This window comes from Pempheris klunzingeri, chromosome 2 (assembly GCF_042242105.1).
Source record: "Pempheris klunzingeri isolate RE-2024b chromosome 2, fPemKlu1.hap1, whole genome shotgun sequence".
NCBI classification, from domain to species: domain Eukaryota; kingdom Metazoa; phylum Chordata; class Actinopteri; order Acropomatiformes; family Pempheridae; genus Pempheris; species Pempheris klunzingeri.
The window spans coordinates 12,186,126-12,204,676 of NC_092013.1; the positions used below are offsets into that span (position 1 = coordinate 12,186,126).

The 18,551-nt window shown below is 40.4% G+C and overlaps 1 protein-coding gene across 1 annotated transcript in view; it reads right to left on the bottom strand.

The window, feature by feature from the left end:
- Positions 1-18,551, bottom strand: part of cacna1da (calcium channel, voltage-dependent, L type, alpha 1D subunit, a) — a 53,682-nt gene that overhangs the window by 11,590 nt on the left and 23,541 nt on the right. The window contains exons 8-31 of the mRNA XM_070843411.1: positions 18,104-18,273; positions 16,544-16,618; positions 14,709-14,796; positions 14,289-14,315; positions 13,645-13,805; positions 13,067-13,292; positions 12,742-12,949; positions 11,741-11,861; positions 11,333-11,420; positions 11,188-11,218; positions 10,940-11,094; positions 10,705-10,834; positions 9,112-9,171; positions 8,974-9,033; positions 7,569-7,675; positions 6,763-6,850; positions 6,522-6,629; positions 6,347-6,399; positions 6,108-6,254; positions 5,753-5,954; positions 5,320-5,478; positions 4,859-4,969; positions 3,706-3,789; positions 3,039-3,050 (exon numbers count right to left, since the gene is read on the bottom strand). Of these exons, the coding sequence (XP_070699512.1) occupies positions 3,039-3,050; positions 3,706-3,789; positions 4,859-4,969; positions 5,320-5,478; positions 5,753-5,954; positions 6,108-6,254; positions 6,347-6,399; positions 6,522-6,629; positions 6,763-6,850; positions 7,569-7,675; positions 8,974-9,033; positions 9,112-9,171; positions 10,705-10,834; positions 10,940-11,094; positions 11,188-11,218; positions 11,333-11,420; positions 11,741-11,861; positions 12,742-12,949; positions 13,067-13,292; positions 13,645-13,805; positions 14,289-14,315; positions 14,709-14,796; positions 16,544-16,618; positions 18,104-18,273 (2,671 nt within the window). The remainder of the gene's footprint in view (positions 1-3,038; positions 3,051-3,705; positions 3,790-4,858; positions 4,970-5,319; positions 5,479-5,752; positions 5,955-6,107; positions 6,255-6,346; positions 6,400-6,521; positions 6,630-6,762; positions 6,851-7,568; positions 7,676-8,973; positions 9,034-9,111; positions 9,172-10,704; positions 10,835-10,939; positions 11,095-11,187; positions 11,219-11,332; positions 11,421-11,740; positions 11,862-12,741; positions 12,950-13,066; positions 13,293-13,644; positions 13,806-14,288; positions 14,316-14,708; positions 14,797-16,543; positions 16,619-18,103; positions 18,274-18,551) is intronic.

Consider the following 18,551-nt stretch of genomic DNA (forward strand, 5'->3'; position numbering starts at 1 on the left):
TAATTAATTAGTAACATGTAACACTGGCACACAACTTTATCACTCCCCCGATGTGATGGTTATTACTGATGGGATTAAATGGATTTTATGGTTGAGATGTCTGCGGAGCTTTAGACAATGTTGATGAGAAGTTAACTGGCTGACATAACAAATGTTATGAATTCATGTCGTGATAAAAGCACTGTCTGCTATTGTCACAGAGCCTCGACTCATATTTGTTTTTCTGTATATCAATATTTAGGTGTCACATTGAGGCAAGTGCACATCAACATATGACCTGACTGGACAAACATCATACATTGTGTGCAGCATTAATGGCGCCCATCAAAGGATTGGAGCACATGTATGACAGCTGTAATCTCGCTCTCCTCTGGGCTGTAATGATTTTATGCAAACCAAGTATTGCGAAAATAAAATTTTGTTCCACTGCTGAAATGAAAATGCTTGAGCGTTTGAGAGTAATACAATAATTCGATCTACAGTCACTCACACAAATCACACACAATCATACACAATTATTGTCTGCAATTCATGTCATTAACAATAAATAATAGGATATCAGCAGTATTAGGCGAGCATTTGTACGCAGAGAAAGTCCAGGTGCAAAATAAAATAGAAACATCAATCGTAGTGGTGGTGGTTAGACTGAACCTGTGTAATGGTAATGTAGTTTTTTGCAAAAAAAATGAGATTAACTCAATGCTGAAAATATCACAAGGCTCAGCACTGAAAACAAAGAGATACTCCAGACAGATATGGCTTCATTCAAATCCCTCATCACAGTACTTGACAAACCGTCAATATGAGGTGCAGAATGAGCAGAAATGATAAAAATGTAGAATTAGCTTGAGGAGGTTCTTTAGGTAATCCTGGCCACAGCGTTGATGGAGCATGCGTTCAGCATTGCCACGTTGCTGCGGAAGCACTGCACGCACACGCAAGACATTTGGATGATGAGGAGCCATTGGTGAACTCATAGCAATGCAGCAACTCATGCATGCCAGTGGTGCCCTGCAACAAAACTGCCATAGCAGGGCGCTCTCACAGTCCGGTGCAGAAAGAGGTGGGTAAACAACAGGAAAGGGGAGAGAGAGAGAGAGAGAGAGAGAGAGAGAGAGAGAGAGAGAGAGAGAGAGAGAGAGGAGGAGGAGGAGTAGGAGGAGGAACCAGTACGGGGATAGATATGAAAGTCAGACAGATTGAGTCATACTGAAATAGGAAGAGGAGGAGAGGCAGAGAGGTGTAAAGAGGGAGAGAGTTACTGTTGGAGTGTTCATGCACCTGACTGGAGTCTACACACCTGCGCTACACATGAGCTCCATTCTGAGCTTTAAGAGCTCACTACAGGAAGACAGAACAAAACACAGAGACAATCACTCACAGAGACACAAACACAAGATCATCAAAGAACCTCAAACTCAGCTGCATTAAACCACCATCACGGTAAATGTACAAAAATAAGAACTAATTTAGCATCTTCTGATCCGCTGATGAATTTTCACATCACAGATTCTTACCTGATAACTGTACAGTGAAAGGGTGTTTAGACTTTTATTTTAATATGAGAACTGTAATATAAATTTTAGTTTTGGAAAAAGCCTCTATTTCTATCCAGTTTACACCATGACTGATCTGTTTGAACTAATATTGATGCGTTAAGTCAAAGCTGCAGTGACCTACACAACGTTAAGGAAAGAAACGGTTGATGTGTCTTAAGAATCTCATCATGATTTTCAGATTGAGCTTCACAAATTCTCTATCAAACTTCTCCTTAATGTTGTGTAGGACAGAAATTTCCAAGCTCTGAGCTCCAGGGCCATTCTGTCTGGAGGGTTATGGCGAGGGAGAAAGGGCAAACATCACAAGGCTCTATGGAAAAAACTGACCGGCGGGGAATGGAGCGGGTGGCCAAGCGCCATCTGTGAGAGGCGGGACATGGAAAGGATGTTAGGGAATGAGGCGGATAGCTGACGCTTCCCAGCATGCATTTGGAGAGGTCACAGTGGTCAGGTGAGAAACTAAACCTGACCTGAATGGCAAGCAAGTAGCAAAAAATCAATAAATCAAAAATGCAAACTCTTTGCAGATCAGCTATTACAAATGATGAAATGGAAAAGTTTAATATCTGATCCAGTCTGTTTGCACAATGACACAAACAGCAACAACTACATGCAATGCAAACCACAAATCAATGTAAATGGTGGATGGAGGGTGCCTCACAAGAACCACTTTGAGAGCCCTTGTGAAATCAAAATCATGTCCCCAACATTCACAACACACATACATTCACACAACACATTTAAGTACAAACTGTACACATGTAAAACACACATGCATAACAAGAATAACCTACACACACCACCACTGTACGTTTTAAAGTTAGTGCTTGTTTATACACTCATGCAGACACACATTTTGAAACACAAATTGAAAAAACACAGAAAAAACGTGAAAAGTAGAACTCCAGAAAAACAGCACTGCAGCTCAGACACCAGAGCACGCTGGAGGTGGAGGGGGGTCAGGCTGAGCAGTGCACTGCTCTGCACCTCTAACAAGCACCATCACCATCATAACTACTCCCCAGAAACTTCAAATTTGGTCTCATAGCATTCCTGGTGTTTTTGTATCTTGAAATCTGATGATCTTTACTCTTTTTGTAAAGGTTAAACTCAAAGCACAGCACAACAAAGTAGGTCGCACACATTTAGTCTTTGTTTAGGGTGTTTTTGCGAAGCGCCAAGTCATAAAGAAGAGAGTATTTTTGTTGCTGGTTAATGTGAGGAAGTTGTGTTCCATTATTTTATCGAGCCTTGACATGAATTGTGACTGACTTTGATCAATACTAAAATAGTCTCTCAATTAATATTAAACCTATGTGTTACTGTACTACAAAATTGCAAAAATCTATTTTGCCTGAGTCAATGAAACATCACATGACCAATTTAGTTTTTAATCCACTGTAAAGGGGTCCCGAAGATAAAGTTGTTATACACAACAGGTTACACACAGAAAACATTGTTGTTCATTGCCATACTTGCCTCTACAAGTTTCTATGGAAACAAAACGAACAAGAGCAAGAATTAGAAAACCACATCATAAATCATCGTGATCTGAACCAAACACAGGCCTCAGTTCACAAAGAAAAGTGAAAAGCTCCTGTTTTTCACACGTATTTTTGCTGCCATGTCCAAGGTTTAACAATCAGCATGTTCAGCAGACATTTTGTTATGATTCCTGCAACAAACATTACTGCAACAAAGTGACAATAAAACATTTAGCAGAAGAAAAATTCCAACAACACGAGACTATTCGGTTAACTCAGAGTACTGCAGATGTGGCACTAAAAACAACAGGACAGGAATGAAGGTCAAACTGAAGCTTTGCAGAATAAGCCAATGGCACTTAAACAACTATGAATACCTTTCCACACATAATAATGCAAAGCTTTAACATGCTAAGTATCATGATATATATGGAAGCTCTAACTGTAGTTTAGCAGATAACATTTTAAAGTGGAGGCTACAACTGAACGCAAGGTTCCCAAATAAAGTCTGAGGTAGACAATGCTTCATTTTCAAGGGTCCTCAGGACTAAAATGTTGGGAACCAATGACTTATCAAGTTAACAGTAAACTCTTGTAGTCACCATCTGGCTTTCCAGTAAGGCTTCAGTTCAACCTGGGAGGCAGAAGAAGGTAGTACTTACATTAACTTCAGTGATAGCGATATCGACGACGCTACCAACAACAATTAAGGCATCAAATGTGTTCCAAGCATCAGCGAAATAGTGCTGTTAACGCAGTGGGTTACATGTAAGGGTAAAGATGGGAATGACGGGGACAGACCGTGATGGGATGGAAACAGAACCACACAGAGGAGAGCGGAAGAATGGCAAGTAAAGAGGGAACAAACCAAAAATGTAATGGGATGGCAGGGTCAGGGTCAGAGGAGGACAAAAAGAGAGAAAAAAGGAGATAAAGTATTAAGAGTTATCAGATAAAAAGCCAGAAATCTGAGTCCTGCCATGTTAGCCTGCAGTGTGAACAGAGGAAGCCTGAACAGAGAGAGGTCACAGAGCAGCGGAGCTTGTTATAGCTGAGCTTACTTACATCGATCTCACTGAGAACTATGTCTACTATACTGCCAATCACAACCAGGGCGTCGAACACGTTCCAGGGATCCCCAAAATACCCCTGAGTGAGGTGGAGCGAGTGATGGGCAGGTTGGTTGTGAGATCAGCACAAAAAGAAAGTCTTTACTCGTACAGTGAAATTCATTTAGACTTAATCCGGTAATTTAAAACACACAGGAACCCCTGCTGGAGGGGACAGAATTGTAGTTTACTGATTTACACAGACTGCGGTTGAGCACCAGATTACTAAATCTGCGCCAAATTGATTTTATCAATGTTAAATACAAAAGCACAGCTACCAAGAACTTTACCATGAATGTTATTGTAGTACAAAAAAAAAAAGTCAGCACTGCACCCCACACTCTGTCTCTTACTAGCATCCTGTCCTTCTTCTCAACACAGAGCTGTTAGCCAGTTTAGGGAAAAATGAAAAAGACATTCAAAGACTTTGAGTTTTCACACGATCACGTGCGCTGCTCCATTCTTAAACATTTAAACAATAATTCAACATTTTCGGCACTCTTGGCAAGAAAGTGAATATGTGTTATTTTCCAAACTGTTGATGTATTCCTTTAATAGATAAAACTGTATCAATAAATGTAGGTTAAGGTAGGATATCTGTGTGTGTGTGTGTGTGTGTGAGTCACATTCTCTGTTTATCAGTGTAAGTGTCTCTGTCTCTGCTTTAGCTGTGTGTTTGGTGGAAGTGGTTGTCTGTGTGACTCACCCTGGGTTTGAAAGCGATGAGTTTGAGAACCATTTCCACAGTGAAGACAGCAGTGAAGACCATGTTGAGAATGTCCATTACATAGTTAAAGAGGGCCGACTGGCCGTAGTGCTGCAGGAAAGAAATAAAGACGGACAGTTAGAGAACCCTGAAGAACAGAGAGCTGCTTTATATACATATGCACACATATACAGGACTTTATAAAGCTGAAAGTAATAGTTATAGTTTTAGCACTAGAGTAGAGGTAGTTTTATATTGACTATATCAAATGTCAACTGACAACAAACTCTCAAGCTAAATACAAATACAAAATACCTTCATTATAACTGTGTAAATGTATTTGATGTTGACTTTTGTGTCAAATCACAGTACCACAGCTGAAAAATGGTTGTTGTAAAGTGTGATCTTTTTTCCCCACAGGACTGGTTGATCTAAGCAGTGTAAACAGTGTGACTTCCTACCTGCACAGCCAGGCAGAGTGTGTTGAGCATGATGAGCACAAACATGATGTACTCAAACCCCGTGGAGTTCACCACGTACCAGAACTTATACTGGTACGGGTTCTTAGGGATGTACCTCCTCAGTGGACGTGCCTTCAGTGCGTACTCCACACACTGACGCTGCACAGAAATATGCAAAACTGGTTTTAATGCTCAGCTGAGAACACAGTTGGTGCTCTCATTTGAATCCTTTGAGTCATTTAAATACTTAATATGCGGCACAAGGCTAACAATCAATCTTAGGATTTTCACAAAGAATTTCCAAATGGGACATTTGTGAATTGCAAGTACTTATCTTTTCTTCATTTAATACCAAAAAGATATTTCATGTTAGTTATTTTTACTGTTTCACCTAATATACACACACACATTTTGTGAACCTGCTGAATCTGACCTGGTTCTTGTCGAGTTCACAGTTTTTGTACTCTTTCTCTCCTTGTTCCTGAAATGTGACGATCACAAAACCTACAAAGATGTTCATCATAAAAAAAGCAATGATGATGATGTAGATGATGAAGAAGATGGAAATCTCCACGCGGTAGTTGTAAATGGGGCCGAGGTTCTCCCTGTTGGAGTCGATTGCCTTGTAGAGTAAACTGAGAAGAGAGGAAAACAGCATGAGCATGTGATCCAGGTTCTCTAACATACCATTTGTTTTGTTTGAACTTTTCATATAGTGTTGACAATACAGAAATTTGACTTCTCTTGTTATCAAAGCTTTAACATGGGGATTAAAACGTGAATCTTACGCAGGCCAGCCTTCAAACGTGGACACAGTGAACAGAGCCATCATGGCCATGAGGACGTTGTCAAAGTTGAAGTCGCTGTTGTGCCACAGTCGTTTGTGAATGGTTGGCTGGTTCACATCTCCATCCTTATACAGGATGTAGGTGCCCCTATGAGAAGATTATGTTGCATGGGCGTTAAGACTGAAAGAAGAAAGGCAGTTTCGTAATAAGATGTGATGGAACAAGACTACTAAACTAACTTGCACTCCTCTGGGCTGGACTTGGCTTCATCCGTGCAGCGATAAAACTTTCCCTGTAGAAGAAAACAGAAAATTTTTACTCTCATGCCAAATATTTACACGTTTATATATTTAATAACTCAGTATCTTTGGCTTCATGTCCAATACTGAATCTCTCAACCTGAGTGCTGCTCACCTTAAATAGCTGCACCCCGATGCAGGCGAACATGAACTGGAGCAGAGTGGTGACGATCATGATGTTACCGATGGTTCTGATGGCCACAAACACACACTGCACCACATGCTGTAAGACAGAGGGGCATAAACATGTTTATTTACAGCCTGTGACATCCATACTGTCCATACTGAACAGAACAGTCTAAGATTGGTGTTTTATAGTGGCCAAGCTGCAGAATGACTTTGTGGTGAGGTCCCACCTTTAGGCCTTTGGCTCGGTTGATGGCCCTCAGGGGTCGAAGAACACGAAGAACCCTAAGAATCTTCACCACTGAGATGGCCGAGGACCTGGGCAATGAAAACAAATGGATGTGGGGTCAGTTGATGAGCAAATTATTACAGCAAAAGGATGTCCTGAGGACAAGGAACCATCTTGGGAACTTAACTTGCAGAACAAAAAGGAACTAAACTTTCTCTGCCATAGTTCATAGTACCAAAGAATTACTTTTAGTTTCTACTTTGTGATGGCGCTGGTGGTGTTTGTAGGGCTGAGCGTTGCTATTCAACTGTGCAACTGCTACAACTTGTTGACAGTTTCTTTCACAGAATAAGGAAGGGTGGATAGGGCATTTCTTGTAATGTTTACTGATGTTTATGTTGTCAGCCTCCTGACTAATCTACAAAGACAGAGATAAAGAGCGTGTATGTCGAAAGCACAAGTGAATGCGATCAAGTGAACAAACAGAATGAACCGTGACCATAAAGCACTCAGCAGATCACCTAAGTTGGATTTTCAGTCTCCTTTTCCATCTCTGCATGTCTCCTTTGTGTCCATTCAAACATTTAAGTCACACAGAGACTGTTTCTAAAAAGCCACATTAATTTTTCGACCAGTTATTGGCCGAATTATCATGGTTTTTCAGACCGGCAGGAAATGCAAATAGGAATGCTCACAGGGGGCTTTTAGTTCTTTGTTAAATTCCTGTGGTTCCATTGATCATGAAGCTATTTGTTCAAAAAGGATTAAAATTAGGGGAGTAAATGTGTCTGCATTTGTTGTGCTCACTGGATGCCAAAGGAGACGAGGGAAACTCCCACCACCAACAGGTCCAGGAGGTTGAAGTAATTCCTACAAAATGCTCCTTTGTGGAGAAAGGCTCCGTATGTTGTCATCTGAGGAGAGGACAGAGGAAGTTAGAGCAGCAAATGGCACAGAAAAAGAAAACACACATTTCATCCGACGCACACGAAGCACACAGAAATACAGAGTTACACTTGCGCTCCACACCGCGGAGGACACAGACAGTGTTAAGTCTCACACACAGCACTCTCCATCTTGCACACGCGCACACTTCTCCACACTCTTTTAGATCACTCTGATTTGGGGTGGCGAGCTCAGAGCAGTGAAACAGGAGGCTAAATCTACCGTCGCCACCCCCACGGCCCTTAACTACATGAATGTAGTAGTAAGTCATTCATTTCGCAATCTACTATGGGATGAGGCAATAAAACATGCATTTTGTTGCCATGATGTCAGGGATATTTACTACCTGCAAGAACTAGTTATAGTGATTGGAAAGTAGAAATGGCCTTACTGTCACATTCATGTGGACCGTCGTCTTAAAGCACATTCCATTATGTTCTTTAATAGTTCAGTATAGGGGGAAGCAGCTCCCAATTAAAACTTCAGAGTTCAGCAGGCAGAGAAGAAAAACCAGCCAAAACAACTCTTCTTCAAATAATAAAAGTAAAGGATTAATTTTCCGAGTGCATGTAAATGTGGAGCCTCGCAGAGAGACAGAGAGAGGAGAGTGCTAACTACGAGCACTGGAGAATTTGAAGTGAAACAGCAACAGACTCGTTAGGCTTTTGCCCAAATGGCTGCAGATACAACTCCACATTTCTATGCACTCAGTCAGGGATAGCAGACTGAACCATGCTCAGCAGGAACATGGTTGGTTTTGCCCCCTCTTTTATGGGTAATCTGAAGAGCAGTCAGTACGAGAGGCATGGAGTTAGCTTTGACTGGAGTTGACTTCGAACACCTCCCTGAAGATGACCTTGAACTCAACTTCAGCCAATGCCGTAACAATGTCTGGACAGCCCATTAAAATGTGTTGCATTGCACAAAAGGGTTGCATCATGTTTTACATATCTGCATCATCAAAATCATTTCAGCGATGACTGCCCAAATGACGTGACACCCATGTGAGTATAATGTAATGCTGATGTGATGTTTCCTTCCCCCAAGTTCTTTGTTCTTTGATTAGTGTAATTTGAACAAATCTCGTGTTTGTGTTAGTGTGTGCAAAGTAACAACTCCAATATTTATTTTTTTGCTTCTTAAAAGAGGTGCCATGAAGAAAAAAGTAAATAAGAGAAAGGAAACAAACAAGCCAGGTTGTACTGAGTGGCAGGTGACACACAAGGAGAGAATGCAGCAAGGCTCTCGTTGTCATTTAAGGGGTTACCTTCAATATGATCTCAAATGTAAACATACTAGTGAAGACATAATCTGCATAGCCTAGGACCTGGAAGGCAATGAGACGTTTGGAGTGTTATTGGGGTGTGGTTAGTCACAGCACGGACAGGGGACACAGGGCATTTACCTTCAAAACGATCTCAACAGTAAAGATAGCCGTGAAAGCATAGTCAAAGTAACCAAGTATCTGCAAAAAGCAACGTACATGTTTAACAAAGACAGTTCATCGTGCAGCTTCATACATCATATGCAAACAAGATGAATGAAAAAAAAAAACATTTGAAGCTTTTTCTGGAAAGAGTTTGTTAGAGTAAACAACAGTAAGTAAATTTGAATTACTTGCAAAAAGCATCCACTGACTAGTGCAAAAAAAAGTGCAAGGTGATTTTAGTTCTCCATCTGTAAATATCATAAATCTACTAAACCATAGTGATCATAGTGCAGCTAAACTCATTATAATGCACCGAAAATGAAACACAAAGATCCTTGTTCGATTGTTTGTTTCACGGGACTGTACCAGTGTTTTTGCCTGCTTCAGCTCATGTAATATAAACTGCATATCGTTAACATTATTACCAACCACAATTTACCACAAGTTCAACCCTTCCAGAAAGGGAAGGGTAATTTACTTTCATTACACTATGAAAATCAATGTGCAAACACTTAGCTTGACTTAAAGTACAACACAGCGAAAAAAATGCCTTCATTTTTTTTTCCTCAAGGAGTTCATGCAGGCAGCATTTTATGGTGCATTTAAGGACACTCTGACATCTGTGATATGTGAGTCTGCTGTAAAGGCACTGCATTCATAAGCTATGTTGCTGGAAAACCAATTCCAAGAGATAAACAACATCGCCAAAAAGATAATGTGAATTTGGTACTGTAGTTTCCTGGATTTAAAATGTTGCTGTTGAGTACCTAACCCCTAAATCACAAAGACTCTATAAGCAGGGTCACCAGATGCTGCCATTAAATTAGAACAGCCCATATTTTAAGGCATTTATCCTGGTGTCCTGACAGGAGCAGTCTTTGTCCTGGCAATTACACTTTTTGGAAAGTAAACTGCAAATAATCTTTTTGAGATGTGCTGTCAAGGACAGGATAGACGGCATAGATGTTGTACAAGGAAATTAAACTCTCTTTCTATCTGTTTCTACATTCTTCTCCTTTGCCCTCGCTAGCATGTGAAGGACAACAGTGGACAAAACGTGCAGCTCTAAAAAACAACAAAGAAAATGTTCATGTCGGTAAAACAGTATTAATTTTCTGGAGTCAAATGCATTCTTTTGTTTGTTGCTTCACTTATTTGTACGTTCTTTATTTGTACTAATGCTTTAATCCTGCTTTAACAATGGTGTTCTTTAGAACAGATCTATATCACATCATTTTACTTGATCTATGTGTAATGAAACGTAACTGGGATTGTTGCCTCAAAAGAAAGAAATCAATGTGTAAGCTTAGGTGATGTATACCTTGGAAAATGGCAGGAAGTAATGTAAAGTATGCAAGTTATAATAAATAGGCTAAAACATGGCAAACCACTGGTATCGCCACTTAATAAAGATCCACAGAATTATGACACAACTGCACCTCAAAATACTAAACTAACATTATATCATCGAGGTGATATAATAATAATAACAATGTCACTTCACCCACTTATCTTTGCTACATAGTCTCTTACAAGCCATGAATACATTTCTATTGAAGGTGCACTTACAATATTGCGAGCTGAAAAGTTTCGGATCGGATCCTCAGCAGCGAGTGAGACAGAGCTGAGCATGATGAACACCAGGATGAGGTTGGTGAATATGTGATGATTGATGAGCCTGTGGCAAAACACACGGAACCTGAAAGACAAAGGAAACACCACATGTGACGTCAGCGTGACGTGAGGCGCAACCTGCGTGCATATGTGTGAAGTCTGCGTGAAGCGGCGTGGACGTGTTTCGTACGGGTTTGTGCTGCTGAAGATGAAGAAGGCACTTCCCTCTGGGATAGGAGTGATCTTCTCCTTCTTTACCAGCTCTGAGATGACCGGTCGAGGCCCCGATGGAACTTCTGGATCCTCCTCATCTGCTGCAGTGTCGTCATTGTCCTCCTCTTCCTCCTTCCAGACAAGCAGAAAGCGTGTCAGTGTGTAAAATTCCTCTGTAAAACTGTGAGTGCAACTTATATCGAGGTATTAGATAGTTAAGGATACCTTGTCATCTTTATCATCATCCTTTTTGTCCCTGCAACGCACAGAGATATTGTTATGAGAGTTTGAGAATAAATCTGGGCATTTAAAGCTAACATTTAAAAAGACATTTGTCACAGAAAGACATAGTAAGAGATCAAGCTGGCACCCTTTCTTATCTCCTTCGTCTGTGTTGAGAGACTCTGCATCTGCCAAGTTGTCCACAGCGATAGCCAAGAAGACATTCAGGAGGATATCTGAGCAAAGTGTTCAGTCAAAGAACAACTCTCTCTGTAAAAAACACTGCTTGCTTTGTATTTCATAAACATTAAACAAAAAAAACATGACAAGAACTTCCATACACTGTATTGCTTATGCTGAAATATCTATTAGATCACAGTGGACTGTGCAGGAGATGTTCTTATTGCTTTCAAGTTGCATTTTTCACCGACACACCTGCCACATATTCACGTCTACAGTGATTTTTTTCATATACATCAAATGATGACTACACGTTAACTCATAGATTCGCTGTCTCAGCAGTTTCAAGTGTGCTTGTATCATTGACAGAGGATACAGTTTCCGCAGATGAAGAGGATGATGAAGTAAAAGCAGACGATCATCCCAGAAGAGGACGGGCCTCCATACGCCATGATCCCATCATACATAACAGCGTTCCAGTCTTCTCCAGTCAGGATCTAAAATCAATCATAATATTTATTTTGTGGGAAATGGTAGTGTGTCAGGCTCAATGAATTTATTTATTCATTATTTACATTATGGCAGCTATGAACCCAGAGATACTAGGAGATGGATGTGTGTGATGAAATGTGGCCCAGGTTTGAGTGTCAAACCTTATTTTGATGCTGAGGTAGTACACAACGCAGTTTTAGGAACCATCAGCAAAATTAAAATCACAAGGACTTCAGTCAAGTGAGTGACCCAAAAAGACGGACAATCTAACATACTGTGCCTGACACAAAATTGCAGCTAGATATTCATGTTCAGCACTAGGATTGGATTTATTAATTGGTTTCACTTTAATACCCAATACTGCATTTTTGATGCTGCTATCAGTTTGGGATGCATCGGCAGCAGGTCATTTTTTACATAAACACGTAACATAAACAGCAGTATTGATACAAATCTCTTTTTTTAAAGACATGCAACCATGATTTATACTGAATGATACATTTTACAGTTAAAAAATCAACTTGTCAGTGTTCCCTGGTGGACAAACTATATAGAGGTGACACTTTTTCTGAATGTCTTCAAACCTAATATTGGTATTTCTGTGCTACAATGTCTTGTTACTTATTGACCAACGTATACACCAATCTGCAGTAAGCTAATATTGGCTCATACTTATTGGCTCTATTTCTCTTCTCTTAAGCCTTCTAGTCTGTAAAACCTCTTAGCATAATTCTTTCTAAATATTTATGTGGAAAGAATTGTACAACAGCGCTTCTCAATTTCACCTGCATTTTCAATGTATTTCTCACCAAATGGACAAATACTGAATGTTTCTATGTGCTACTCAGGTGGGGGTGACAGTTCTGTGGATCAGACTGTAAATACCTGAAACACAGTGAGAAGGGCTTGGGGAAAGTTGTCAAAGGTACTCCTCTTGGTCTGGGTCTCGTCAAAGTTGAACTTTCCACCAAACACCTGCATGCCCAGCAGGGAGAAGATGATGATGAAGAGGAAGAGCAGCAGCAGCAGGGAAGCGATGGACTTCATGGAGTTGAGCAGCGACGCCACCAGGTTACTTAGGGACTGCCAGTGACTACAGAGCAACACGGAGCAGGAGAGAGAAGGAGAGAGAGAGGTGATTCATTGAACGCCACACACACGCTCGACACACACACACACACAAACAAACACGGCATGATAACAGTCTTACCGCGTGACCTTGAATATCCTCAGCAGGCGGACGCAGCGGAACACAGAGATACCGAGGGGAGACATGATTTCCAGCTCGACCAGAATGGTTTCAGTGATTCCTCCACACACCACAAAGCAGTCAAAGCGGTTGAACAGTGAAACAAAATAGGCTTGTAGCCCGAGACTGTACATCTTCACCAACATTTCACATGTGAACAGGGCTAGCAGCACCTTGTTGGCCACATCTGAAACCCAGAGAAAAAGACTGAAAATTAGAAAAAGAACACTGACACTGACTGAGTGGAGACAATTTTGTGCGACAGAAAAATATGAATGACAGAATTATTGCTGCTGTTTAAACATTCAAAGAACGTAAAACACACATCAATCATAAAACACATGACACATTTTCAATTCAGTATTCATAAGAAATTAGTGAAACTGTTCAAAGATTCCATCATCATGACATGCAATAATAAAATAAATACTTAAAAATACTAAAAAAAACATTTTACTGAAAAAATTGAAATTCATTAGTTCATCAATAATCAAAAGCTTTTGTTTTGTTTTTTAATAAGATTGTAGTGCTATTCATACCCTGCACTTGCGTCAGCCACAAAGGCTGGTTGTAATGCTCTGACGATATGGTGAGAGTGTTGAGGAACACCAGGATAATGACCAGCCAATAGAAAGGCACCGATTTGACAGCCAACCGGCACTTCCTGCGGCAAAACCTGTTCCAGCGGCGCCAGCGCCGACTGCAGGGTGAGAGAACAACGTCAGTACGAACCATAAGGCTAGTATGAGTTACTTATAACACTTAATCTTATAACACTATAATCACATTGATTATAGTGTCTTAACAATAGAATACATACATCAGCACAAGGTTTTTATTTGAAGGAAATTACTATAACTTTTTTCCATTAATAATAAGAATGCAGAGGAGTGAGCGGGGTACAGCCACGGGGGAACTGCATCAATACATTTTTTGCAAGTCATACTGTGCAGTAAATGAGCTGAAAAATACTGCGTAAGACTATTCTCTAAAAATACCTTATGGTACATGCTGACTTTATAAAGGCTGTTGATTTATCATCCCCGGTAAAGTCTCATTAAAATACAGCAAAATGAAAGGCAAGCACTTACAAATAAAAATCTGTATAATCTAATGCTGGCATGGACCCAGTAGTAACAGCTTTATGCACCATGCAGAGACACAGACCCACAAATATACTGACCTGAACTTTGACTTTGAAATTTTTTGACTGAAAGAAAGAAGAAGTAGTCAAAGTTTACAAATGCAGCTTGTAGCAGAGGTTTGTTGGGAACACTGACTGGTTCACAGGGTTGATTGATAATAATATAAGAAGGGTAACAATAAAAGACAGAGCATTAATGGGTAGGAGGACACGATGAACATATAAGCGAGTGGTTTGCTTTAACCGTTTGACCATTTTATTTTACCATAAATGTAAATAAAGTAGCACTTATGGGTAAAATGTGGCGACGACTGCTGAGATCCTGTGATGTGAGAGACTGATGTTTTTAAAACTCGGTAGCAGCAGTGGTCTCACCAGAAGGGAAAGCAATCTGATGTACTGTAATAACAGTGGAAAGGTTTGAAAAGGTTTATCGTGCAAAGTGCTGTACGTTCTCACCACAGAGGTCCACAGCATGGCGTCTTTTCATCCTCCCCGTTTTGATTCTCGGTGTTCACAGATTCTGTTTCGCTGGCTGGAACGCTCGCTGCAGCAGCAAATAAAGCAGACATTTACAAAAAAAATAATCATATGCACTTTGCAGAGTCTTCAGATGGACCACAGTGCAGTGGGGGGGCAACGAGTGAGAGAAGAAATAAAATGCATACTGCCTGCATCACATCACGCAGACATTTCTTCAAAACAGAAAAAAATAATACACTAAAGGGACTTAAATTACAAATCAACAAAGATAAAAAATGATTACACTCCAGAAGATATATCCAAGTGCATCACAATTAGTTGATATTGATTTTAAGAGGAGGATTATTGTATTTTTCACCTCCGAAGCCACGCTGCAGCTACAAAACTTTCAACCTCAATAGGAAGAAGCTAAGCGCTGTGTCTGTGCATCACTGTCATCATTAGTATCATTTACCAAGTGCTGAAAGGGAGCTGACATGGGACAGGCGAGTGGACAGCTGCTCTACGAGGGCTGACTGATGCAGACAATGAGGAGCAGAGGGAAGAGGGGAGCAGGCCAAGGAGGACAGAGCTCATAAAGCACTCTCTGAAATGTTACACTCAAAGTACTGCCAGTGCTTTGGAAAGAGACTGTCTGCGCAGACAGATGATGATTAACTGTGTGAAACGTCTCGGTGCTTTAACTCGTATGAAGGAGTGTGGTGTGTGCTGCTGCTTAGCTTATGTGGACGTGTTGGCTTTGATTCCTGAGTGGTCGGACAGCTCTCAGCTCTGAAAATAGTGCTGACTGCTGGAGTAGTGATCTGGGTTTAGCCCTGTTTCCTATATTCATACTGAGCCCCTGCTTTTGAAGAGGGACATGGGAAGGAAACGGGGCGTACCTGCTATCAAACACAGCTGTATTTCTATTCCATATCAGTCTCTTTTAATGAGTAAAAGATAGGCTTTTCTTATTTAGGACCAGTAGACTCTTGAAAAAGAGCAAAACAGGGAGGGGGAATAAACAGAAAACACATTTTTTTTAAAAAAAAGGTTGTGATGCTCGGACACGACAGGTTAAACACAAGAGTAAAGCACAAAGTGATGTAGTATAACATTAGGCCGGAGGCATCAACACACACACACTCATTCACGCACGCACGCACGCGCACACACACACACACACACACACAGACTCACTCACTTAGGATGCTCAAACCAGAATTTTAGGGTCACTGCTGCTTACCTTTATGATTAATTTACTAGTTTTGAGTACCAATCTACCATCACAAATAACAGAGAGTACTTGTGAATAAGAGATCAATGATTCTTCGCTGAAAGACTTTATTGCTCACAAGATTTGACACAAGGCAGCAGCATGGTGATTAAAAACAACAAATGGGTAAGTTCTGGCACTTAAAGGTACATTTGGTTTCAAGTTTTTGTCTTTGTCTTTGTAATTACTTATAGTATTTTACATGTTCTAATATCTTTTTACATATATAGTTTTTCTTTTTAGCTTATTTTTCATAATGGTACTAATGGTAATGTGTTTTAATGTGTTTTTACGTATATGATGGTTTTATTACTAGCATGTTGTCTTGAATGTTGTCCTGCACTATGAAACCATTTAGGCAAGTTCCTAACAAAATTTGTAGTAATTGACTCTTAACATTTTTATAGTTCAGTCTGTAAAAAAAATTTTTTTGAGGAAAACTAATATGTATTTCTATATCAGATTAATTTGAGCATCCAAAATACACACAATAGTCTCCACAAACACACATACATAAAAGAGCTTGAGAACACTGGAGGGAAACCACAGGATTTACCATGAGTGTCGGACGACTGGCTGAACCACCCAAACCTTCCTTTCTTCTTCTCAGTAAGGTCAGCCAGAGTCACCCCTTCATGTGTAATGCATGCAAGTCCATGCATTCAGACACAACGGCACAGCAGAGGAACATGGGGAGCGAGAATGGGCTGCTATCAAAATGGGTCAGAGCAGACAAGCACCACAGGACAACAACAGTATTCAAAATATCAATATCCAACAATGACAAAAGCAGCGGGCGCCACAGGGGCTGCAGGCACTGAGGAGGGCAGAAGAACAACATGGAGAGCTGTTAGTCACTGGAAGCGCCTGCAGGTGACGAAACCCTGTACTGACATGTTACAGTGCAATTTAAATTATTTGCATGTTAACATGTAAGTAGGGGCTCATGTATCATCAACAGACACCAAAAGCCAAGATGGATGTTGAAGAAAAGCAGTATGGACCTGCCTCCTCGTAACACAGATCCTCTCACTTTATGGTAAATGTTTGCTGCAATGTTGCTGCTGTAGATTGTAGACTAAACATCTGACTTTGCATATGATGTAGAGGGAAAGACAGGTGGGAGAGGCAACAGTAGATGGACATTACAAGTAAAGCACATTAAAAATGAGGGGAGATCATAACGAGCAGACAGAGTGTAAAAAAACAGAGATCCTACACTCCAACTATAAGGTAAATCAGTCACAGTTTCTCTGTTCTGCATCTTGGGTACTGCTTATATAAAGAGGATTTGGATTAATTTTTTTTCTACTGCTCAAGTAATATACTTTTTTTTCCCTTTTTCCCTTCTCAGATAAACTCACAGTGGTACTCACAGCATGCTCCATTTCCATCAGTGACATACATTGAGTGTGAAGATAAAAACAGCTCTGCTTCAAACACCTGTCACATGTTAACATTAAACACCTTTAAGGAAAGAGGAGCTCTTCAAAACGCGCCTCTATGTCTACATGTGTAGACATAGAGACATAGAGGTGTGTGTCTATGTGGTTGTGTATGGCCAAGAAAGTCTCACTGACTTATATTGTCGTGTTAAATATAGTTGATACATTTGCAAGAAAAAGAAAAGGACAATTCCATCATCAGCTCTTCTTAAACTGTTAAGTGATTGTGATTACTGTAGCGTAACTGACCTTCAATTTGCAGCCAGGTTTGAGCAACATGCTTCATCTACAGTTAGCGAATTAATTTTTCTTAATCAGAGCAACAGAAGATTTGCATGAACTATGTTATAGACTATTGACACCACTGCTGGTGGAGAGAGTTGAGATCCTCTCCTCTGCGATGGATTTCTCCCTGCGTGATGGTTAAAAATCAACGCAAGATTGTGGGGCTAAAAGAAGAGAACGCTTGAGTGTGATGCTTTAGACTGCAGGTTCTTTTTCCCTAATTAATACCCTCTGTATCTGTGCTAGATGAGTCTCAACATGATCGACCTGTTATATTGACCAGCAATGACAAAAATAAAGCACCTTACACCCATATGGACATATTGAAAGGTGCATGTGATGCATTACTCTGCATGACGGAGGGAGCTGGAGAAGAAGGTGCTTACGGTTGCGCTTGCTCTCCTCATCAGCCTCATCCTCGTTGTCGGGGTCGATGTCTTCAGCCTGAGTGATCCAGTCCAAGTAACCCTTCAGATCCTCCTCCAGCTGCTGCTTTTCACGCAGCTTCTGGAAATCTCCACGAGCTTTGGCCTTCTCTCTCTCCTTGGAGAACTCTCTGGGGTTGCGGAGATAGAGACATAGACAAAACACGCAAACACGTACAAATACACAGGAGTGCATTATTTACTGAAACACACGCACACAAAGAGAAACTTACTTTCACAGCAAACAACAAAGATTTTTTTTTAAAACAAAAAAGGAAATATCTTCCTTCTTTTACTGAAAAAGATGTTTAACAATAGAAGATTTTTCACTATACTGGATGAAGATATCCTGTATATGTATTTCCTTAATATTCTCTCTGTCCATATTGCATTATAAATATTCACATGC